The 26,084-nt window shown below is 46.5% G+C and overlaps 1 protein-coding gene across 2 annotated transcripts in view; it reads left to right on the plus strand.

The window, feature by feature from the left end:
• Positions 1-26,084, plus strand: part of LOC143932110 (uncharacterized) — a 145,895-nt gene that overhangs the window by 22,494 nt on the left and 97,317 nt on the right. For both annotated transcript variants that reach the window (XM_077455807.1, XM_077455808.1), the window contains exon 2: positions 18,539-18,660. In XM_077455807.1, coding sequence (XP_077311933.1) covers positions 18,539-18,660 — 122 coding nt within the window. The remainder of the gene's footprint in view (positions 1-18,538; positions 18,661-26,084) is intronic.

Consider the following 26,084-nt stretch of genomic DNA (forward strand, 5'->3'; position numbering starts at 1 on the left):
GAAGACCCGAAGAAGAGGGAAAGAAGAAGACTTTAATAAAGGAATTGTCAAAAACTGGCTTTTGTCATTTTTAAAACTTTTGACACTTTTTTGGTGAAATGGTAGGCCCTTACCATTTCACACAGGGGGAGGCCGGGATTTGGGGGTCCCCTTGTTAAAGGGGGCTTCCAGATTCCGATAAGCCCCCTGCCCGCAGACCCCCACAACCACCGGCCAGGGTTGTAGGGATGAGGCCCTTGTCCTCATCAACATGGAGACAAGGTGTTTTGCGTTAAGCATTAAGAGAAAAAAAAAGAACAAGAAAAAAAAATGCGTGGGGGTCCCTTGAAATTCCATACCAGGCCCTTCAGGTCTGGTATGGATATTAAGGGGAACCCCGTGCCAAAAAAAATGGTGTGGGGGTCCCCCCTCAAAATCCATACCAGGCCCTTCAGGTCTGGCATGGATTTTAAGGGAAACCCCGCGCCCAAAAAAATGGCGTGGGGGTCCCCCTCAAAATCCATACCAGACCCTTATCTTAGCACGCAACCTGGCAGGCCGCAGGTAAGGAGGGAGGATGACAGAGCAGCCCCCCTCCCGAACCGTACCAGGCTACATGCCCTTAACATTGGGAGGATGCTTTGGGGTCCCCCCTAAAGCACCTTGTCCCCATGTTGATGAGGACAAGGGCCTCATCCCCACAACTCTGGCTCTGGTTGTGGGGGTCTGCAGGCGGCTTATCGGAATCTGGAGGCCTCCTTTAACAAGGGAACCCCCAGATCCTGGCCTCCCCCCTGTGTGAAATGGTAAAGGGGTACTTACCATTTCACCAAAAAAGTAACAAAAGTGTTAAAAATGACAAGAGACAGTTTTTGACAATTCCTTTATTAAAGTCTTCTTTCATCTTCTTTCTTCTGGTCTTCTTCCTTTCTTCATCCTTCAGTTTCTTCCTCCATCTTCTTCTTCCTTAGATCCTCTTCTTCTTGCTCCGGTGTTCTCGTCCAGCATCTTCCTCCACGGTGTCTCTTCATTCTCGGGCCTCTCCGTGCAATGGGAGGCTCCTGCTGTGTGACGCTTCTCTACTTCTGACAGGTCTTATATAACGGAACCATGCATCAGAGGGGGCGGGGTCACCGGGTGGCTCCGGCCTCCGTTATATCCAATCACAGAGCCTGTCGTTTCAGCCAATCAGGCATCCAACCATAGGAGAGGATGGGAGAAGAAATCGAGGACATGGAGGAGCATGGAGGATACCGCCCGCCGCTGTCACCCACTGCCCCACCGAGACAGGGTAAATGCTGGGAACACAGTGGGCGGGCAGGCACAGTGGCTAAATTCAATGGGCAACGTGGCAGCATTTGATGGCACAGTGGGAGCATTCAATGGGCATAGTGGCAGCATTTGATGGGCACAGTGGCAGCGATTGATGGCACAGTGGCAGCGTTTGTTGGGCACAGCGGCTGCGTTTGTTGGGCACAGTGGCAGCGTTTGTTGGGCACAGTGGTTGCGTTTGATGGGTACAGTGGCTGCGTTTGATGGCACAGTGGCAATCCAAGCAAACTGCATATAGCCGGAGGTCCGGGGGAGGGGCTTCCACTCTCTGCTCTCACTACAACTGCTCACCCTGAGTATACAGGCATGGGGTGGGGTTAGAGCACAAGTGGAGCTCCTGGCCCCGCCCTCAGACCTCTGTATTCCCCAGCCAGTTTAGAGGGGCAGAGCTGGGAGCTTCACTGATGCTCCCACACCAATCTCTGCTCTCACTACAGCTGCTCTGTTCCGAGCATACAGGCTGCATGGGGCGGGGTCAGAGCATTAGTAGAGCTCCTGGCCCCACCCCCTCTCTGCTGCCTAGCTTGGGAATACAGCCTCCTGTGTCCTCTGTGCGTTATGCCAAGCTGTCATTGGGGCCCCAAAATGCAGGTAGAGCGGGCTCAATGTATTATATTTAATTGTATTACCTTGTTGTTCATTGCTGGGAATACTTTCAGGTGGGAGGAAAATATTTCATCCCACTCCTGGCCACTCATATCTGGAATAACTGCCTGCCATTTCTCTCTTACTCCCACTCAAACCTTTCCAATGTTTCTAATTTTGGGTTGTTCCATAGGGTAGTTTCTGGTGGGGTATCATTAACCACTTGCCTACTGGGCACTTAAAGCGGAGGTCCACCCTAAAATGGACCTCCGCTCATTGGAATCCAGGTAACTGCACCCACTTCCGGGATAGCTGTCTGCGGAAATGGACGTAGATTACACCCCTTTCCGCAACTGCCCGCCCCTTTGCGCAAGTGCCCCGCTGCCTGCTGGGAAACACACAGTTCCCAGAGGCAGCGGGGACCGTCCGGATTGCGCCGTGCGGCTCGCGCATGCGCAGTAGGGAACCGGGAAATGAAGCCGAAAGGCTCCATTTCCTGATTCCCATACCCAAGATGGCGGCGGCAGGACCCGACAGACGACCTAGCGATCGGCTTCGTAGCTGCTGGCTTTTAAAAAAAAAAAAACGCGGAGTCCCGGTGGACTCCCGCTTTAAACACCCCTCTTGCCCAGACCAATTTTCAGCTTTCAGTGCTCTCACACTTTGAATGACAATTACTCAGTCATGCAGCACTGTACCCAAATGATTTTTTTTCCCCACAAATAGAGCTTTCTTTTGGTGATATTTGATCACCTCAGGGGTTTTTATTTTTTGCGCTATAAATTAAAAAAGACTGCAAATTTTGAAAAAAAAAACACATTTTTCTTTGTTTCTGTGATAAAATTATGCAAATTATTAATTTTTATTCCTAAATTTTGGCCATCATTTATACTGCTACATATCTTTGTTAAAAATAACCCAAATTAGTGGATATTATTTGGTCTTTGTGAAAGTTAGAGAGTCTACAAACTGTGGTGCGAATCATACAAAATTGATCACGTCTGATGTACTGGTGGCTTGCGACCCGGACAAGCCAGGAAAGTACAAATACCCCCCAAATGAACCCTTTTTGCAAAGTAGACATTCCAAGGTATTTAGTAAGAGGCATAGTGAGGTTTTTGGTGTTGTCATTTTTTCCCACAAATCTTAGCAAAATGAAGATTTTTTTGTTTTTTATTTTTTTCCCCACAAAATTGTCATTGTAATAGGTTATTTCTCTCATATGGCATGTGTATACCACAAATGACACCCTAAATTAAATTCTGCTACTCCTCCTGAGTATTACGATACCACATGTGCGGGACTTTTTCACAGCCTGGCCACTTAGAGACGTCCAACATGCAGGGAGCGCCATCACATGTTCTAGGAGCATAAATTACACATCTAAATTGTTGACTACCTATTACACTTTTTGAAGGCCCTGGAGCACCAGGACAATGACACGTGACACTGACGTGGCACTGATGGCAGATGGCACTGATACATGGCACTGATGGCACGTGACACTGATGTGACACTGATGACAGATGGCACTAATACGTGGCACTGATGACACTTGACACCAATGGCAGATGGAACTAATCTGTGGCACTGATGACACGTGACACTGATGTGGCACTGATGACAGATGGCACTAATACGTGGCACTGATGACAGATGGCACTAATACGTGGCACTGATGACACGTGACACTGACAGGTGGCACTGGGGATACATGGCACTAGGGATAGGTGGCACTGGGGACACGTGGCACTGGGGACACGGGGCACTGGGGAAAGGTGGTACGTGGCACTGGGGACAGGTGGTACTGGAAACAGATGACACTGTTAGGTGGCACTGGGGACAGATGGCATTGAAAGGTGGCACTGGGGGACACATGGCACTGACAGGTGGCACTGGGGACAGATGGCACTGATAGGTGGCATTGGGGACAGGTCGCACTGGGGACAGATGTCACTGATAGGTGGCACAGGGGACAGATGGCACTGATAGGTGGCACTGGGGACAGGTGGGCATGTGTGTGTGTGTGTTTCACTGTGTGTGTGTTTTACTGTGTGTGTGTACACACTCACTGTCAGTCGCTGCAGCTGCAGCACGGAAGCTCTCCCTCCTCATACGCTGTCTCTGTGTGAGAAGGGGAGCCGGCGATGACAGATGATCTCATATGAGATCACCTCTCATTGGATAGCCTGATCGAGTGCTAAATGGCCACTGTGATTGGCCATTTAGCACGATCTGTGATTGGCTGTGTCCGAGTGACATGGCCAATAGTGATGGACGAACTTCGGACGGGACGTTTCGCGAACGCGGACCGCGAACAAGGCCGATAGTTCGTGAACCGTAACGTTCGCGGCGGGCCCCATTGACTTCAATGGGAGGCGAACTTTGCAAACCTACAGGTCAAATTTGCAGGCACAAAATAATTACTAGCTGTGCAAACATAGTCCCAATGACATAACACATGTATGAGGTGAATGACATAACACATGTATGAGGTGAATCTGGGATCGACAACTACAAGCATTCTTTTTTTATATGTGAAATTGTGACAATTCAGGACTGTGGAGCGCATGAAGGCAATGGAGGAGAGTGAAGGTCAGGGTAGGCAAAGAAGAGGGTGCAGGAGATGATCAATCGCACCGTGATAGAGAGCACTGACATCAGCAGAGTGACATACAGCAATGACACCTGCACCGTGATAGAGTGATCTGACACCAGCACCGTGATAGAGTGATCTGACACCAGCACCGTGGTAGAGAGCACTAGAGGTCGACCGATATATCGGCCGATATTTGGCATTTTTTAATTAATCGGCATCGACCGATTGTGCTGATAAAAAAGCTGATTACATGTTCAGCACGACTTGGAAAAGACTTCTGTAATAGAAGTCAATGTAAGTTGCCTGAAGACATCAGTGAAGGACTTTCCTCCTCTCCGGGCAGGCTGGAAAGAAAAGATCAAAGTGATTTAATGTTTCTTCTTCAATGAGCTGAACTCCCTGTGTAGAAGTTCTCAGTTTAACCATTTAAAGACTAAATCTTTTTTGACACTTGTTGCTTACAAGTAAAAATCCAGTATTTTCTGCTAGAAAATCACTCAGAAGCCCCAAAAATTATATATATTTTTTTAGCAGAGACCCTAGGGAATAAAATAGCGCTTGATGCAATATTTTATGTGACGCGGTATTTGCGCAGAGGTCTTTCAAACGCAAGTTAGCCCTTTTTTTTTCGTCCAAAAGTTTTGAGTACCTGTTTTTGTGTATTTAATAAATATATATATTTTTTTTATCTAAATTATACATACAAGTGAACTGATTGGAGGTTTGTTTAATAAATGTGTCAGAAATTTTCTGCATTACTTATTAAGGCTGCTTTCACACTGGATCGGGCAGGCGTTGACGATAAAACGCTGCAAGTTTTAGCAGCGATTTACCGTAATTTTAGCCCCGCTATTCGGCTGCTAGCGGGGCAGTTAAGCACTGCTGCAAAATCGCATTGCATCTGCTTCAGCAGTGGTGGCCATTCATTTCAATGGGCAGGAGTGGTGGAGGAGCGGTTTACACCGCTCCAAAGATGCTGCTTGCAGGATTTTTTTTTTTTTTAACGTCCTGCCAGCGCATCTTCTCATTGTGAAAGCACTCGGGCTTTCACACAGACTGCAGGGGAGCCGTTTTGAAGGCAATTTTCAGGCGCTATTTTTAGCTCAAAATCGCCTGAAAAACGCCCCAGTGTGAAAGGTGTCCAACTTAGATTTTATGAGATGAAGAGGGAAAAAAAAAAAGGAAAAAAATAAATAAAAAATCGGCCTAACATATCGGCCCAAAAAAATCGGCATCATATATCGGCCATCGGCCGCCACGATTTCTAAATATCGGCATCGGCCAGAGAAAAACCCATATCGGTTGACCTCTAGAGAGCACTGAGATTAGCAGCGTGACATACAGCAATGACACCTGCACCGTGATAGAGTGATCTGACACCAACACCGTGATAGAGAGTACTGACATCAGCAGCGTGACATACAGCAATGACACCTGCACCGTGATAGAGTGATCTAACACCAGCACCGTGATAGAGAGCACTGACATCAGCAGCATGACATAAAGCACTGACACCAGCACCATGATATACAGCACTGACACCAGCACCGTGATATACAGCACTGACACCTGCACTGTAAGCAGCCCCAGGAGGAAGTCAGCATAGCACAGGGATGGTGGGAGCCCCTCATAATGAGCATATCACAGGGATGGTGGGAGCCCCTCATAATATGCACAGCAGAGGTACAGCCCCAGGAGTAAGTCAGCATAGCACAGGGATGGTGGGAGCCCCTCATAATAAGCAGCCCCAGGAGGAAGTCAGCACAGCACAGGGATGGAGGGAGCCCCTCATAATGAGCATAGTACAGGGATGGTGGGAGCCCCTCATAATGAGCATAGCACAGGGGTGGTGGGAGCCCTTCATAATGAGCATAGCACAGGGATGGTGGGAGCCCCTCATAATATGCACAGCAGAGGTACAGCCCCAGGAGGAAGTCAGCACAGCACAGGGATGGTGGGAGCCCCTCATAATAAGCAGCCCCAGGAGGAAGTCAGCACAGCACAGGGATGGTGGAAGCCCCTCATAATAAGCATAGCACAGGGATGGTGGGAGCCCCTCATAATATGCACAGCAGAGGTACAGCCCCAGGAGGAAGTCAGCACAGCACAGGGATGGTGAACTTTACAAACCTACAGGTCATATTTGCAACCACAAAATAATTACTAGCTGTGCACACAGCACTGTGACATAACACATGTATGAGGTGAATCTGGGATCGACAACTACAAGCATTCTTTTTTTATATGTGAAATTCTGACAATTCAGGACTCTTGAGACAATGGAGGCGAGGGAAGGTCAGGGTAGGCAAAGAAGAAGGTGCAGGAGATGATCACCAGCACCAGCACCGTGATATACAGCACTGACACCTGCACAGTGATAGAGTGATCTGACACCAGCACTGTGACATAACACATGTATGAGGTGAATCTGGGATCGACAACTACAAGCATTCTTTTTTTATATGTGAAATTCTGACAATTCAGGACTCTTGAGACAATGGAGGCGAGGGAAGGTCAAGGTAGGCAAAGAAGAAGGTGCAGGAGATGATCACCAGCACCAGCACCGTGATATACAGCACTGACACCTGCACCGTGACATAACACATGTATGAGGTGAATCTGGGATTGACAACTACAAGCATTCTTTATTTATATGTGAAATTCTGACAATTCAGGACTCTTGAGACAATGGAGGCGAGGGAAGGTCAGGGTAGGCAAAGCAGAAGGGGCAGGAGATGATCACCAGCACCAGCACCGTGATATACAGCACTGACACCTGCACCGTGACATAACACATGTATGAGGTGAATCTGGGATCGACAACTACAAGCATTCTTTATTTATATGTGAAATTCTGACAATTCAGGACTCTTGAGACAATGGAGGCGAGGGAAGGTCAGGGTAGGCAAAGCAGAAGGTGCAGGAGATGATCACCAGCACCAGCACCGTGATATACAGCACTGACACCTGCACCGTGACATAACACATGTATGAGGTGAATCTGGGATCGACAACTACAAGCATTCTTTTTTTATATGTGAAATTCTGACAATTCAGGAATCTTGAGACAATGGAGGCGAGGGAAGGTCAGGGTAGGCAAAGAAGAGGGTGCAGGAGATGATCACCAGCACCAGCACCGTGATATACAGCACTGACACCTGCACTGTAAGCAGCCCCAGGAGGAAGTCAGCATAGCACAGGGATGGTGGGAGCCCCTCATAATGAGCATAGCACAGGGATGGTGGGAGCCCCTCATAATATGCACAGCAGAGGGTGCAGAACAGTAAGGCTGAGTGAGCCACTCAACCAATTCTGGTGCTTCCTTTGACGTAATCGCACACACCTTCTGCAATTTCCCACTTTGGCTCAAGCCTGTTGCTCCTGCCCTACCCCTACCACCCCTGCGGAAGGGCCTGCCTCTTCCTCTGCCTGTCATTTTTTAAATGACTCTGTGACAAAACTCTCTACAGAAGTGCAGTATGTATGTGGAAGAAGGTATATAACACCCCGCTTCAATCTATTGTTTTTGGGGGCCACTGGTCTATCACACCAGTTACAATACTTTTTTTTTGGATGGCGTTTGTCACTCTTTGTAGTATCGCTGCAGAACCGCTCAGCAGTCACAATGCTGGACAGTGGAAACGCACTATACTATGCTTTCTATATGTGCAAGTATTTTATACGTGTATTACACAACTATATACTGCACACCAAATAGTACACCTATACCAGTCCTTAAGGACCTTTGTGGAACTAGTAGGTTGTGATTAGCAGACTGTACCTCAGTCCCTATACTGATAAAGGACTGCTGCAGAATAGGGCAGCAGTCAGCAGTAGTGCACCTCAACCCTATATATTGTGGACCTATACCAGTCCTTAAGGATTAGCAGACTGTACCTCACTCAACCCTACATACTCTAGTACGCTATACCTTACCAGTCCTTAGAAGGACCTTTGTGCAACTAGTAGGTTGTGATTAGCAGACTGTACCTCACTTAACCCTATATACTCTAGTACGCTATACCTTACCAGTCCTTAGAAGGACCTTTGTGCAACTAGTAGGTTGTGATTAGCAGACTGTACCTCAGTCCCTATACTGATAAAGGACTGCTGCAGAATAGGGCAGCAGTCAGCAGTAGTGCACCTCAACCCTATATATTGTGGACCTATACCAGTCCTTAAGGATTAGCAGACTGTACCTCACTCAACCCTATATACTCTAGTACGCTATACCTTACCAGTCCTTAGAAGGACCTTTGTGCAACTAGTAGGTTGTGATTAGCAGACTGTACCTCAGTCCCTATACTCATAAAGGACTGCTGCAGAATAGGGCAGCAGTCAGCAGTAGTGCACCTCAACCCTATACAGTGGTGTGAAAAAGTGTTTGCCCCCTTCCTAATTTCCTGTTCCTTTGCATGTTTGTCACACTTAAGTGTTTCGGAACATCAAACCAATTTAAACAATAGTCAAGGACAACACAAGTAAACACAAAATGCAATTTGTAAATGAAGGTGTTTATTATTAAAGGTGAAAAAAAATCCAAACCATCATGGCCCTGTGTGAAAAAGTGATTGCCCCCCTTGTTAAAACATACTATAACTGTGGTTGTCCACACCTGAGTTCAATTTCTCTAGCCACACCCAGGCCTGATTATTGCCACACCTGTTCACAATCAAGGCATCACTTAAATAGGAGCTGCTTGACACAGTAAGGTCCACCAGAAGATCCTTAAAAGCTACACATCATGCCGAGACCCAAAGAAATTCAGGAACAATTGAGAAAGAAAGTAATTGAGATCTATCAGTCTGGAAAGGGTTATAAAGCCATTTCCAAAGCTTTGGGAATCCAGCGAACCACAGTGAGAGCCATTATCCACAAATGGCGAAGACATGGAACAGTGGTGAACCTTCCCAGGAGTGGCCGGCCGCCCAAAATTACCCCAAGAGCGCAGCGACGACTCATCCAAGAGGTCACAAAAGACCCCACAACAACGTCCAAGGAACTGCAGGCCTCACTTGCCTCAGTTAAGGTCAGCGTTCATGCCTCCACCATCAGGAAAAGACTGGGCAAAAATGGCCTGCATGGCAGAGTTCCAAGGAGAAAACCACTGCTGAGCAAAAAGAACATCAAAGCTCGTCTCAATTTCTCCACAACACATCTTGATGATCCCCAAGACTTTTGGGACAACATTCTGTGGACCGATGAGACAAAAGTGGAACTCTTTGGAAGGTGTTTGTCCAAGTATATCTGGCATAGAAGGAACACTGCATTTCAGAAAAAGAACATTTTACCAACAGTAAAATATGGTGGTGGTAGTGTGATGGTCTGGGGCTGTTTTGCTGCTTCAGGACCTGGAAGACTTGCCGTGATAAAAGGAACTATGAATTCTGCTGTCTACCAAGAGATCCTGAAGGAGAATGTCCAACCATCTGTTCGTGTACTCAAGCTGAAACGAACTTGGGTTCTGCAGCAGGACAATGATCCTAAACACACCAGCAAGTCCACCACCGAATGGCTGAAGAAAAACAAAATGAAGACTTTGGAGTGGCCTAGCCAAAGTCCTGACCTGAATCCTATTGAGATGTTGTGGTATGACCTTAAAAAGGCCGTTCATGCTCGAAAACCCTCTAATGTAACTGAATTAGGACAATTCTGCAAAGATGAGTGGGCCAAAATTCCTCCAGGACGCTGTAAAAGCCTCATTGCACGTTATCGCAAACGCTTGGTTGCAGTTGTTGCTGCTAAGGGTGGCCCAACCAGTTATTAGGTTTAGGGGGCAATCACTTTTTCACACAGGGCCATGATGGTTTGGATTTTTTTTCACCTTTAATAATAAACACCTTCATTTACAAATTGCATTTTGTGTTTACTTGTGTTGTCCTTGACTATTGTTTAAATTGGTTTGATGTTCCGAAACACTTAAGTGTGACAAACATGCAAAGGAACAGGAAATGAGGAAGGGGGCAAACACTTTTTCACACCACTGTATATTGTGGACCTATACCAGTCCTTAAGGATTAGCAGACTGTACCTCACTCAACCCTATATACTCTAGTACGCTATACCTTACCAGTCCTTAGAAGGACCTTTGTGCAACTAGTAGGTTGTGATTAGCAGACTGTACCTCAGTCCCTATACTCATAAAGGACTGCTGCAGAATAGGGCAGCAGTCAGCAGTAGTGCACCTCAACCCTATATATTGTGGACCTATACCAGTCCTTAAGGATTAGCAGACTGTACCTCACTCAACCCTATATACTCTAGTACGCTATACCTTACCAGTCCTTAGAAGGACCTTTGTGCAACTAGTAGGTTGTGATTAGCAGACTGTACCTCAGTCCCTATACTCATAAAGGACTGCTGCAGAATAGGGCAGCAGTCAGCAGTAGTGCACCTCAACCCTATATATTGTGGACCTATACCAGTCCTTAAGGATTAGCAGACTGTACCTCACTCAACCCTATATACTCTAGTACGCTATACCTTACCAGTCCTTAGAAGGACCTTTGTGCAACTAGTAGGTTGTGATTAGCAGACTGTACCTCAGTCCCTATACTCATAAAGGACTACTGCAGCAGAAGGGCAGCATTCAAGTATAATATTCTTTCTATATTTGGAAGAAAGAATATTATACGTGTACAAGCTTATTACCATACCAGTCCTGAAAAGAACCTTTGTGGACCTAATAGTAACAGCTACTGATTAAACTGACTGTCCCTCACTGCCACACACAGCTTCCTGCCTGTCCCTATTTAAACTGACAAAACACAGGCTGCTGCAACAATAACTTGAATAGCACTCAAAACTATATCCTGTACTACTTTACCATACCAGTCCTGAAAAGGACTTTTGTGGACCTAATAGTAACAGCTAATGATTAAACTGACTGTCCCTGCTGCCCACAGCGTCCTGTCCCTCTCTCAGCACTGACAAAAGACAGGCTGCTGCAACAATGACTTGAATAGCAGTGCCTCAAACCTATATCCTGAACTACACCTATACCATACCAGTCCTTAAAAGAACTTTTGTGGACCTAATAGCTAGCGATTTGGGTCACTGCAGTCTCTCCCTGCTCCACACAGCAACCTCTCCCTATAGTGACATACGAAAGAATGTAAAATGGCCGCCGGATCGGGTCTATTTATAAGTTAGGGGGAATGTCCATGTGTCCATGTGCTGTAATGTCTCAATTGGCTGTTCTGTACCACATGATGGATGTGTCATGATAGGTCAAAGTTCTTTTACACAGTAAACACGTAAGTCCGCCGGGCGAACAGCGGCAATAGTCCACCGATCGGGCGGACCGCGAACAGCCGAAATTCGCCGCGAACCGACCGCCGGGCGAACCGTTCGGCCATCCCTAATGGCCAACACAGAACTTCCCCGATGCATGCCTGCGGCGGCGGGCATTAGGGAAGTAAACAGGTGGATGTCCAGGGACGGCTTCCCAGCAGTTAGTGTCCGCTCTGTAGCCGTCTTTTGGCTATAGGGCGGGCGCGAAGCGGTTAAAAGTTTTTTTGCCTCCTTCCAACTGATCTGGCCAGTTTTAGAAGGGGCATTTTTACTCCGACCCTTCTTAAATCTGTTACTTCTAGACTTATCAAAAGGTCTCCTACCTGCATTTTGTTTAGCAAATATTCCTCCACCCTCGTTTCTTGTTCCTGCATTACCCATGTTCTTAAATGTTCTAATTGCCCTGCCAAATAGTATAAATATAAATCTGGTACTACCAATCCTGCTGTGGTTTTAGGTCTTTGTAGCTTTGTACGTTTTTATCTGCATTGCCCATATGCCCAGATAAACTTGGTCAGTTGGGAGTTTCATTTTTTAAATATATATTTTGGTATCACTACCGCAGAATGTGCCATTAGATATAGACACTTCGGCAATATGATGGATTTAATCAGCTGTATTCTCCCTGCCATTGATAAGGGTATTTTTTTTTCCATATTCCCAGTTTATTCTTCACATATTCTACCAATGGGTCGATATTTGCTTTAAGGGCTTTCTCTGGGTCCAAAGTGATATTTATTCCCAAATATTTAAATGTTTCAATTATTTTTAATGGGGTTTGCGGTTTCCCTTCCTTTCCTGGCCTCAGCAGCATCAATGCAAATTTCTGCCAATTTATTTTTAGCCCAGAGAATGTCCCATATGTTTCTATTGTTTTCATTGCCACCCCCAGCGAAGTATGCATATCTTCCATAAATAGTATGATATCGTCTGCATATAAACCTATATGTTCAACCTTATCCCTCACTCTAATCCCTTTATACATTTTAGATTGTCTCAATCTGCTGGCCAATGCTTCTATTGCCAAAGAGAATAATTAGGGAGACAGTGGACACCCCTGTCTTGTTGGTGCATGGTTTCTTATACATTATACCAATCCATTTTCTAAATCCTTCCCCGAATCCACTTTTTTTCAACACCGCCTGGAAAAACTCCCATTCTATTGAGTCAAATGTCTTGGCTGTATCCAACAAAGCCAAGGCACTTGACTTCGGGAAATACTCCCCCAACTATACCATAAACTGAGTTCTTCTAATATTATTTGCAGTGGACTTCCACGGCATAAACCCTGTTTGGTCATCTGATATAATAGATAAAATTACCTCATTAAGTCTTTTTGCCAGTATTTTATAATCAATATTTAATATCGATATAGGTCTGTACGACGCACACTCACTTCTATCTTTATCTGGTTTTGATATCAGTATTACTGTTGCCTCATACATAGAGAGAGGCATCTCTCCCTGGAGAAATGTCTCCCTATATGTCTTGGTTAGTGTTGGGGCCATAATATCCACATATCGCTGATACATTTCCAACGGTATGCCATCCGGTCCAGGTGACTTGCCCTTTCCCATAGACTCAATGGCTTCTTTTACCTCCTCTACTTGTATATCGTTCTCCATCTCCACTTTTTTTTCTTCTGTTAACTTACGGAAATCTAAGTCTTCTAAATATTTTTCTATTTCCTCTCTTGTACATGTCAATGTCTATGTATACATTTTATCATAATATCTATGGAAGGTTTCCAAAATATCTTCCACTGTATCTGCCATTTCCCCTTTCTCATTTCTCACCTCCGCTATAGCTAATGTTGACGTTTGTTGTTTTATCAGATAATTTGCTATCTTATTGGCTTGATGTCCTGCTCAAAGTTTTTTTGCTTTAACTGGAGTCTCTTACTTTTAGCCTTAACTATCAGTTTTATATTGATGCGCTGTTCCTGTCCATCTTATTTGATTTATATTTGAAGGGTTTTCAATAAACTCTGCTTCCGCCTGCCTACATTTCTCCGCCAGTTCCTCTTCTTCTTGTCGATTAGTGCGTTTCATATATGATATTGTGGATCTCACTATCCCCATGGGTTTCAAGAAACACTACCATTTGCTCTGGTATTCGGTCATTCCGTCCAATCTGGGTTAACCAATAGGGTTGTATTCTATATCCCTGCCATCTTCCTCCAGGGCCTATCTTCAATTCAAAGACCAGTCCAGAATGGTCAGACACCCCCCTAAGCGTATATGTAGCTGATTGCACCATTGGGAGTATTTTTTCATTTCCTAGGGCCAGGTCTATTCTAGACATGCATCCACTACCTGGTGCATGCCACAAGTAGACTCTTGCCTCCGAATTCCCAATCAACCCATCTTACCTCATTTGAAAATTTAGAAAATTTTCCAGAAATTTAGATCCTTCCCCTTCCCTGAATCTATCCATCTTTGGGTTTAACCACATGGTAAAATCTCTTACATATAATATGTGCATCTGGATATTCTGACATAAATAACATTGTTTCCTTCAGTACTCCCATTGTAGCCAGAGGGGGGTTATATATCCCCATTATAACTGGCAGTAAGTTTACCAGGGCAAATACAAAAACATATCGCCCATCTGAGTCCCTCTTTGCCTTGATGCATTCCCACGCCACTGCACGATGCACCATTAGGGAGACCCCTCTTGAAAAGGTTGTATGAAATGAATGGTATGACCATTGTATCCAGGGCTTTCTTAAGTAATCAAGTCTTTATTTAACCATATACGTTTCTTGGATACAAATTATTTTAGCCTGTAGTTTTCTAACTTCTGTGAAGACCTGTGCACGTTTTAATTGCGTGCCCATACCTATCACATTCCACAACAGAAAGGTACAATGGTTAGCCATGTTTACCCATTCTTAACCATTCTGTAACCAGGAAGCCTTATTTCCTATGTCTTCTCTTTTCCTTAGTGACCATACTCTCATTTTCCCTTCACTCATCCATTCACCCTTCTTCCACATCAACAATTTTAGGGCATTACCAACATATCACATCTGCTCTTATATAGGTATTTCATTTTGTTTCAGCCCTTCTACTCCTCGACCCTCCCTCCAACCTGTCTGGAGAGGAATATCAGAGGGATGCAAATGAACTTCTCTCCAAAAAAAGGGGAACATAAGAGAGAAAGAAAAAAAAAAACCCTCCCTTGCAGGTTTAACTGTCCAAAACTGTCTGGCTTGCTCCAGTGTATTAAAATAGATAGTCTTTCCTCCTTCATCCACTCTCAACCAGTGTTGGTCATCTTACTTTAAAAAAGTAATTAGTTAAGTTACAAATTACTTCTCCCAAAAGTAATTGCATTAGTAACTCGGTTACTACATTGGAAAAGTAATTAGTTACTCAGCAAAGTAACCGTGACAGGGGTGGCAAGGGTGGTACTTGAGGGGATGGCAGCGGTGGTACTTGAGGGGTGGCAGCGGTGGTACTTGGGGGGGTGGCGGTGGTGGTGTACTTTGGGGGGTGGCAGTGGTGGTGGTGTACAGTACTTGGGGGGGTGGCAGCGGTGGTACTTGGGGGGTCACAGCGGTGGTGGTGCCATCCTCTCCCACCACCACCTCTGCCTCTTACTGATCCCATCCCTCACCATTACTGATCTCATCCCTACCGTATCCCCCCCCATCACCTCTGTTGTAGAAGTGATGGTGGGTGGGTAGGGATGGGATCAGTAAGAAGCAGAGGTGGTGAAGGACTTGGGATGGATTGATTGCACTGCAATTCGAATCGTCAGACAGTCACTTACTTGAATGCCTCCAGGGATGCCTTTCCTCATGGGGAGAGAGAGAGACTCCCCCTTCACTCGATTGGTGTCAGTTGGTCAGCTGACTTCATTTTTCAGTGTCCGCCCTGCCTCCCTACATTGTCTCTCTCTGGATAGGTGGGGTGGGATGGGGCGAAAGCCCCCCTCCCCGCGGCGGAACGAACGGCCAGGCAGTGCGGCCACGGCGGGCCTCCCGGGAGGTAGATGTAATTGCGGTAACGCCTCCCAAGTAATGGGAACTGAGTTACCATGAGGGGAAGAGTAATCAGTTTGATTACTCATTGCCCTCTAAAGTAACTACGTTAAGTAACTCAGTTTATTTTAACTGAGTTACTTACATCACTGCTCTCAACCGGGCTCTATATGCCATAGAATACTCTATTCCTGCTTCTCTCAATTTTCTTTTTATCTCAAAAAACGTTGCTCGCTGCAATATTGCAATATTGCCGCGGAAATATTGACACTTTACTGTTCTCGTAATGAATCTCTCCCCTTTGTCTTGCTTTCCGCAGAACCGTATCTCTGTTTTTGCAATTCAAAAGTCGTGCCAGCAATGGTCTAGTGGGAAACCCAGGTTTTGGTAGTACTTCGGGGACCCTGTGTGCCCGTTCCACAGCAAATGCTGTTGATACTTCCATATCTGGGAATGTATTTTTCAGCCATTTCTCAATAAAATCCCTGGGGTTAAACCCCTCCACTTTCTCCGGTAGTCCTATTATTCTTAAATTATTGCGGCTCATGCGATTTTTTAAATCGTCTGTTTTCTGCTGCTATGTAACAACCTGCTTTTCTACTGTTACCATCCTTCTGGGTATAATGTATCTTCCAATAAGGATATCCTGTTTTCAACTTCTACCATTCTGTCTCTGATACTTTGCATGTCCTGCCTAATCAGTCCTATATCCATTTTTATCTCCATTTTACCTGTCAGGCCTGCGCTGCTTGCGTGGATGGCTGCCATAAGTTGCGAGTTCATCTGCTCCAGTGTCAGTTTAGATGACTTTTCCGGCTTCTCAGGCTGAGGATGAGGCGTGCTGGGCTTCTGGGTGTCAAGCACCGATGGTCCGCCACTCTTTGTCTACGGAAGACTCCACACACCATCCGCTTTGCCCGTCCTTGCATACTCTATGAGGCGGTCTGCTGCCAATTGTTTGCTACTCATCTCGCCACCGGGCTCTTTCATTTATCGTTCGCCGCCAGGCTCATTCGTTTTTCGGGTTTACGGGTCTCGGTAGTAGTAGTTAATCAGGATACTGTCGGAGACTCGGGCTGAACTCAGAGCTCCCGCTAATCACATCCGGCCATGTCAACGAAAGTCACGCCCCCCCCAGCTCCAAGGTGTGCCTTATGTAATCCTGGCCTTTCATCATCTTGGTTTGGTATAGCTTTCTAATGTAATACAGGGAGATTAGCTCTTTCATGCACCTGTTGTAAACCTTCCTACATTTCTTTAGCAGTTTCACCCTTAGATATATGTATGATCTGATCATCTTCTTTGCTAAGAGAGATTGTGTTCTGAGCTTTCTGATCTTTCTCTATCCACTCATCTGAAGGGTGTTCTGGTCTGACTTCATGTATACATTTCCACATACCTTCTCCTATTAGCAGAATTTTCATCTTGCATTTCCAAGACTGGTAGTTCTGGTTTGTCAGATTTGCAAATGAAAGCTTTGTTGCAGCTATGCTACTGGCCATTTAAAAAAATACTTTTACAGTCTTTTTTTCTGTTGCTGTATCTTGCACTTGTTGTAGCAGGTTATGACTTGGCTATGACTGGGTTCTCAGCTTTTCTCTGGGTGGGTGTCTGGGCTTAGGCCAATAACCTGTTAGAAAATTCTGTATATAGCCCTACAGAACAGACAGTGCACAGTCCTGTGTACAGATGACTCGCCTGCAGATCATGTGTTTACCTGTAAATAACTGGAATTTATATGTAAATAGAGCATTACTAAGCATATAGATAGATATAGATAAGCATATAGATATGGCCAGCGGCATTGATATGTAAATAAAGGCGGCATTCACATGTATATCATGATTCCCTACAATGAGAAGATGATGTGCTGTAACCTCTAGCAACCAATCAGTGAGCAGTATTACTGTATAGTAATCTCTAGCAACTAACAAGCAGAAATCATTTGCTGTAACCTTTAGCAACTAATCAGTGAGCCGTAATGTATGCTGTAACTTCTAGCAACCAGTCAGTAAGCACTAATGATATGTTATAACCGCTGGCAACCAATCACAATTGCTGCCTGATCTGATACAGTAAACTGATTTTAAGTCTTGCTACTATTTATTGTATGTCTCAGAGCAGGTGGAGAGTAAAATTGCATGGGGGGGGGGGGGGGCAAGAAAATGTTTGCCCAGGGTCCAATCAATATTAAAGATGGCCCTGTCTCCCTGTGAAGGTAAAGAATAATGGGCTACTATGCATAGCCCATTATGTGTCACTTACCTGACACAGGAGCCAGCAATGTCGCTGCTGTTCCCTGTAGCTCGGAGCATCCATCTTCTTCTGGGTATCACTGCTCCAGCCACTCACAGCGCCGGAGCAGCGATGACGTCACTCCCGCACATGGGCACGGGAGCCGCCACTAACGGCATATCGCCATTAGCAGTGGCACACTCAGTGCGCCTGCACGCTGCTGTCTACGGCACATGCGCCGTAGACAGCGGTGACTGTCTTTTTGTAAATATATCCTAAACCGTGTAGGTTTAGGAGATATTTCTTGGACGTACCGGTAAGCATTAATCTAGGCTTACCTGTAGGTCAAAGTGGTTTGTAAGGGTTTACAACACTGGCATCTACTAGTTGAAGAATATATCTTTACTTAATACTGATACTGAATAGTTGTTGCACAAAATACAATTCTGTATTCCAACAATCTCTGACCCTCTTAAAGAAAATTTCCCTCAGAATAACTTTCTTTTTTTTTTTACATCTATCCACAGATCCGAACCTTTGAGCAAAATCGAGCATTAGAATATGGACCTTTATCTCCTCTCAGAGATCCAGTTAGAGAATATATGCAACTGACAGGAGGTGGAACACTGCACTACATTATGAGTTTTGTGTAAGTCAAATGACTATAAGGTCATTGAAGGTCTTATCAGTTTTTGTTTTACTTTTATTCTTAATAATGTCAGAAAGAACAAAAACTAAATATAAAAGTTTTTTTCTGAATATCCAGAGAGTCACCTAACATAACATACTGTATCTATCACAGTTTCTGGGAAACAGTTAAAATCAAAAACTGACAATAGTTCCTGTAACAGGAGGTTGGAGAACTTTCCCAATGATAGCACCTGTGATGGTGACAAATTTCAAAGTTGGAATTTCTCCTCACTTTGGTAAGATTTCCACTTCCTGTTATGTTTCCAGAACAGAAAATTAGGGAAAAATGTGAGCAAGCCAACAGCAATAAAATGCTTCACTGTTCCAACCAAAACAAAGGATGGCATTCCTTTCTTATTTCTTGGCAGATAAAATAGAAATGCAAATGTAATTTTTGTAGTTAGGTAAGCTAGTACTTTCCCACTTTGCAACAAATACAATACCCACTGACTACAATTCCAGGTAAAACCTGAAACTGACTTCCCGATGTTATGACTAGTTATTGTATTTTCTGTAAATTCCTCCAGGGGGCAGCAATATTTCACATTTCTAACATAGGACATTTAACTTGCCACTCAGCTCTAATTTAAAATGGTTAGTAATTATTATTATTATTATTATTATTATCATTATTATACAGGTTTTATATAGCACCAACAGTTTGTGCAGAGCTTTACAACATGAGGGCAGACAGTACAGTTACATTACAATTTGGTACAAGAGGAATCAGAGGGCCCTGCTCGTTAGAGCTTACAATCTAAAAAATATGTTTTTTTGGTACCTGAAAAATATATGAACAACGTAAACTTTGGCATTTACTATCTTTACCTGAAAATCTCAAGGATGACCCAGTAAGAAATGAAACATCACTGAAATAATTGTCGGTTTATTTATATTCGGTCTATCTGTCTATCATAATCTATTATCAGTCTCGGAAATAGGTAAATTAGGCATTATTTATCAAATATATTAAAACTTAGAGAAATACTTGTATTTTTCGCTCCATAAGATGCACCTGACCATTTAGACACACCTAGGTTTTAGAGGAGGAAAACAAGAAAAAAAAATATTCTGAACCAAATGGTGTCCTAAAATATTTACCAGTGCCCATGAAATGCAGCCTGACCATTGCCATAAATGCGACCTGACCATTGCACATAAATGCGACCTGACCATTGCCATAAATGTGACCTGACCATTGAATATAAATGCAGCCTCTCTTTGCCCACCACTGCAGCATCTTTGCCCACCAAGTGCAGCCGCTGTGCCCATTGCAGCCTCTCTGCACACCATTTGCAGCCTCTATGTGCCCACCACTGCAGCATCTTTGCCCGCCAATTGCAGCCTCTGTGCCCACTGCAGCCTCTGTGCCCAAAAATGTCAGCCTCTGTGCTCATTGCAGCCGCTGTGCCCAAAAATGTCAGCCTCTGTGCCCATTGCATCCTCTGTGCACACTGTAATCCCCTGGATAACACAGCGCTCTCCTCCCTCTGTCCCCCGGCGCTCATATGTCACGGAGCTTGGTCTGTGTGGAAGGTCCCGCCCCCTAGACCGGCTCTTGTGATAGGCGGAACACTGATTCAATCTATTATCACACAAGCCAGTCTAGGGGGGCGGAACCTTACACACAGACCCAGCTCCATGACATACAAGCGCCGGTGTCTTAGATTCTGAAAATAGCCCAGGATGAACGGCGCCTGAGTCCAGGTTCTAGCCCCACCATCCAAGTGGACATAGAGTAGGAATAAAAAAGAGCCAAGCGCAGCGAGGCCGAGCCCGAAGCGTGGCGGGCGAAGCTTGCCTGCGAGGGGCCGTCTAAATTTTCACAACCCTATGTCCGCTTGGATGGTGGGGCTACCACCTCCACTCACGTCGCAGGCTCCGTTCAGCTTCGGAAATTTTACGAAGCTTCTTCTGCCCGGACGCTATATGATGGCCGGACTGAATATGCCAGAAAAGCGCTGGAGGACAGAGGGAGGAGAGTGCTGCAGTCATATGTAGGACAGTCCAGCCCTGCTCACAGGGGCTTCAGATGTCTGTCCTCCGCTCTCCTGCCTCTCTTCTAGAGGTGGTGGCGGGGGACGTTGCCATCGGCGGCGGGGAGGCGGTCCGTAACATGCATTCGCTTCATAAGACGCAGAGACATTTTCCCCCATATTTCTGGGGGAAAAAAGTATGTGTTATGGTGCAGAAAATAAGGTAATACTAGCCCTATTCTAATGTGCCTTTCATTAAAATAAGAAAACAATTAGAAAACACGTTTTACTGTATCTTAAAGGATAATTAGACAATATACTTTCTTTCTGCAATGCCATGTGCTCCTAAAGTTTACCATTCACTTTCAAGCATTAAAACCAGAGGCAGATTTATACTTTCTGCTTTCCTAGGCCAGCTGTGTGGCACTAGTGTCAGCAGCCTGTACATCTTGCCCTCGCCTCAGGAGTGTGTGAAGTCGCGACTGCTCCAGGCATATCAGGGACAGTACTGGAAGTGTGTTTCTATACCATGGCAGAATTTTAGTGAGGCTCTCTGCAAAGGCAGCAAAAAATTATATCCTCTGTTGCGTTCAATGGGCAGTATCGCTGCCATTCGGGCCATTTCAAGAGAATGGGCCATGCCATAACCATTCTGCAATCACATGCAATGTACGCAGTTGCAGCGCAGTTGCGTGGCCTTTACGGGGTTAAAACAGGCACTCAGGATGCAACATATGATTTCCTCTCCAACTATAATATGCCTTTACAAAACGATCCAGCAAGAATTGCTTTTCAGAGGATTTAAAGAGGAAGTAAACCCTGATGGGTTTACTTCCTCTTTGATTCCCTGCAAAGGTAAAGCATAATGGACTACTATGCATCGCATAGTAGTCCATTATGTGTCACTTACCTGACACAGGAGCCAGCGAAGTCACCGCTGTCCCCTGTAGTCCGGAACATCCATCTTCTCGGTGGGTCTCGTAGCGGACTATCTGACGGACTTAGTCTGGCGGACTTCCTGCCAGACTGTCCGTCCGACTTTCGGAACGGGCTACTTGCCCACACACAGCAGTTTTTCAGTGGACTAATACGGCGTACTAAGTCCGCCGTACTATCCGCCCTACTTTTGAAATGAACGGACTCGCCCACACACACGGAGGAAAGTCCGCTCATTTCGAGCGGGTCTCCAGGTAGGCGGGGCCCACGAAGGAGACGTCACTGGCCCTGCCATCTGGTATGGACTTAAAGGGGAACCCCAACGCCGAAAAAATCGGCGTGGGGGTTCCCCCCAGGTCCACAGCAGACCCTTGTCCGAGCACGCTACCCGGCCGGCCAGGAAAGGGGGTGGGGACGAGCGAGCGCCCCCCCTCCTGAGCCGTACCAGGCCGCGTGCCCCCAACATGGGGGTGCCTTGGGGAAGGGGGGGCTGCGCGGCCCCCCCACCCCAAAGCACCTTGTCCCCATGTTGATGAGGACAAGGGCCTCTTCCCGACAACCCTGGCTGTTGGTTGTCGGGGTCTGCTGGCGGGGGGCTTATCGGAATCCGGGAGCCCCCTTTAATAAGGGGGCCCCCGGATACCGGCCCCCCACCCTATGTGAATGAGTATGGGGTACAATGTACCCCTACCCATTCACCTGTGAAAAAAAGTACAAAAAAAACACAACACAGGGTAAAAATAGTTTATTGCACAGCTCCGGGGGTCTTCCGTCTTCGGGGGTCTTCTCGCCGGACTCCCCCGCTATCTTCTGCTAGCTCTTTTGCTAGCGGAGGAACCCGGCTTTCTTCCTCGCCGCCTGCCTCTTCTTCCGACTTCGGGGGTCTTGTCCCCCTCTCCGGTCTTCAGGAGTCCGGCGAGAAGACCCCCAAAGACGGAAGACCCCCGGAGCTGTGCAATAAACTATTTTTACCCTGTGTTGTGTTTTTTTTGTACTTTTTTTCACAGGTGAATGGGTAGGGGTACATTGTTCCCCATACTCATTCACATAGGGTGGGGGGCCGTTATCCGGGGGCCCCCTTATTAAAGGGGGCTCCCAGATTCTGATAAGCCCCCCGCCCGCAGACCCCGACAACCAACGGCCAGGGTTGTCGGGAAGAGGCCCTTGTCCTCATCAACATGGGGACAAGGTGCTTTGGGGTGGGGGGGCGCACGGCCCCCCCTTACCCAAGGCACCCCCATGTTGAGGGCACGCGGCCTGGTGCGGCTCAGGAAGGGGGGGGGCGCTCGCTTGTCCCCACCCCCTTTCCTGACCGGCTGGGTAGCGTGCTCGGACAAGGGTCTGATGTGGACCTTGGGGGAACCCCCACGCCGATTTTTTTCGGCGTTGGGGTTCCCCTTTAAGTCCATACCAGGTGGCGGGGCCAGCGACGTCTCCTTCGCGGGCCCTGCCTACCTGGAGACCCGCTCGAAATTAGCTGACTTTTCTCTGGGCAGGAAAAGTCCGTTCATTTCAAAAGTACGGCGGGAAGATTGGAGTGCAAAACTACTTTCTAAGTCCGCCATACTTTCGGGTCAAAAAAGTATGCCGGAGGCTACACACGGGGGGATTGTCCGGCGGACTTGAGTTTGCCGGACTTTTCCACCCGATTGTTTGATCGTGTGTTTGCGGCATAAGGAGATATTTCTTAAACCTACAGGTAAGCCTTATGCCGTGTACACACGATCAAACAATCGGGTGGAAAGTCCAGAAAACTTAAGTCCGCCGGACAATCCCCCCGTGTGTAGCCTCCGGCAGACTTTTTTGACCCGAAAGTACGGAGGACTTAGAAAGTAGTTTTGCACTCCAATCTTCCCGCCGGACTTGCATTTCGGCGGACAATCCAGCCGTTGGTATGCCAGTCCGCCGTACTTTTGAAATGAATGGACTTTTCCTGCCCGGAGAAAAGTCCGCTCCTTTTGAGCGGGTCTCCAGGTAGGCGGGGCCCGCGAAGGAGACGTCGCTGGTCCCGCCACCTGGTCAACATGGGGACAAGGTGCTTTGGGGTGTGGGGGCAGCGCGGCCCCCCCTTCCCCAAGGTACCCCCCATGTTGAGGGCACGCGGCCTGGTACGGCTGAGGAGGGGGGGCTGCTCGCTCGTGCCCCCCTTTCCTGGCTGGCCGGGTAGCATGCTCGCACAAGGGTCTGATGTGGACCTTGGGGGACGCCCATGCCAATTTTTTTCGGCGTTGGGGTTCTCCTTTAAGTTCATACCAGGTGGCGGGGCCAGCCCCGCCTACCTGGAGATGCGCTCAAAAGTCCGTTAGACTAAGTCCGCCGGATAGCCGGCTACGTGTGTACGCGGCATTAATCTAGGCTTACCTGTAGGTCAAAGTGTGTTGTAAGGGTTTATAACCACTTTAACCAGCAGCTGCACAGAGACACAATCAGTCCCATATTTATGCCACCAGAAAAACATCCACGGAAATATAATATCTGCATTGGCACCACATCTGCAGAGATAAGATTAGCTCCATGGTGATACTGCCAGAAACAAGTCCACAGAAATACTAAGTTTTGTAGTGACACCATTACAAACACATCCACAGAGATACAATCAATCCCATACGCATGTGCAAGGGGTGTGCCAGGTGTGTCTGGGCACACCCTAATCACTACGCATGGTGCCGATTCCCCCTCCTGAGCAGGTTCCCACCTGCAGTGCTGCTGGCTTCCCTCCTCTCCTCTCAATTCCACCCGGCTGCTGTAGGGATGTTTTAGAATGGAGAACGAGGGGAAAGTAGATATGTTATTTGCCAGCCCCTTCCTTTTCTAATTGAACATAGTGAACACACTCACACACTGTGTTCATTCATAACTGAAGCATAGTAATGTTTACTATGCTTCAGTTAGTGAATGAACAGGAAACCGTTCATCACAGAGCACTTCCCATTCATTCACTGTCTAGTGCAACTGAGGCTGCAGAGAAAGGCATTAGTATTTGAGCTTTGGGATGTATACCCTAGTGCAATAGGCTGCACACTCCTATGATCAATACACATGCTTTAGGATAATTAGTAATTTAACTGAATCCATCAGACTTCCGTACAATGGCCCAGGCAGTGAAATGACAAATAGCTGTTTTTTTCTGAAACGCACATTTTCCACTTGCATCTGAACACAAGAAATCAGCCCCTGGGCTTGTTTTTGTTGTTTTTGTTAGGAGCAAAAACTTGGATGGGATAGAAGGGTTCTGAGATGCCCAACTTGACTGAAACAGATGGGGAACACTTCCTTCCTATGTACAGAGCAAAGATCCCAGACTGTTCTCCTTTCTGGACACAATCAGTCTTTTAGAATCAGTCAGCAAAAGTCCCTTGTGTACTAGGAGCTCTTATGCTGCGTACACACAATCGGAATTTTGGTTGGAAAAAGCTCTGATGGTTTTCCCAACAGAATTCCGATGGGATTTTACTCAAGCTGTCTTGCATACACACGGTCACACCAAATTCCAACCGTCAAGAACGTGGTGAAGTACAACACGTATGACGGGACTAGAAAAAGGAAGTTCAATACCCAGTAGCCAATAACATCCATCTCGTAGTTGAATCTGAGAATGCGTGAGTTTTTGCGCGTCGGAATTGCATACACACGATCGGAATTTCCAATAGAAAGTTTTTCCGTCTGAAAAATTGAGAAAATGCTCTCAACCTTTTGCTGGCGGGAATTTGGCCAGCTAAATTCTGATGGAGCATACACACGGTCGCATTTTCTGATGAAAATCTCTCATCTGTCTTTTGCTGGGCCAAATTCCGATCGCGTGTACGCGGCATAAGTCTCCTCTGGAAAATAGCATAAAATGTTGCAAAACCGCATGCAGGAGTATCTCCTCTCCTCTGTAGAACTGCTCCCAGCTCCAGTGCCTGCAGGTACTACCAGCCCTCCTGGCTGCTTGTCTACCAGCCTACCTGGCTGCTTCAAAGATCTCCCAGGACAAGGGACAAAAAGGTTTAAGCACAGCGCTGTCCTTTGAAAGCTTGTGGCAGTTTCTCCCCTTGTGAATCTCTGGGTGTGCTGATGTACTCATTCTGTCTTTCTTACTCCCTGCTGCTTTTAGGCAAGATTCCTCCTCAAACTGGACGCTGAAAAGATCTTTCCCACCCAGCCTGGAGGCATAGCCCCCCCTAGACCCAGGGGACCTCTCCTAGGCCACCAACAGCCTCATCAGCACTCCATCTTCCACCTGACTCCCCTGTTGGCATGGCTCCACCATATTTAAAGGGCTGACCTAGCCACCCTGCCAGGCCATTCTGCCTGGTGATTGGTCAAGTTCCCTCAAGTATGCAGATCAGAACCTCCTGGCCTCCGCCCACTAACTTCCAGAAGCTTCTACAAACTTCTAGATCCAGGGGGAGGTATCAGAGACCTGCATCTGTACAGTCACCTAGCCTGACCTGAAATTACCCTGACCCAATTACATACTCACATAACC

Source organism: Lithobates pipiens, unplaced genomic scaffold (genome assembly GCF_037356315.1).
Source record: "Lithobates pipiens isolate NorthernLeopardFrog02 unplaced genomic scaffold, aLitPip1_a1.2 Scaffold_10, whole genome shotgun sequence".
In the NCBI taxonomy this organism is placed as follows: domain Eukaryota; kingdom Metazoa; phylum Chordata; class Amphibia; order Anura; family Ranidae; genus Lithobates; species Lithobates pipiens.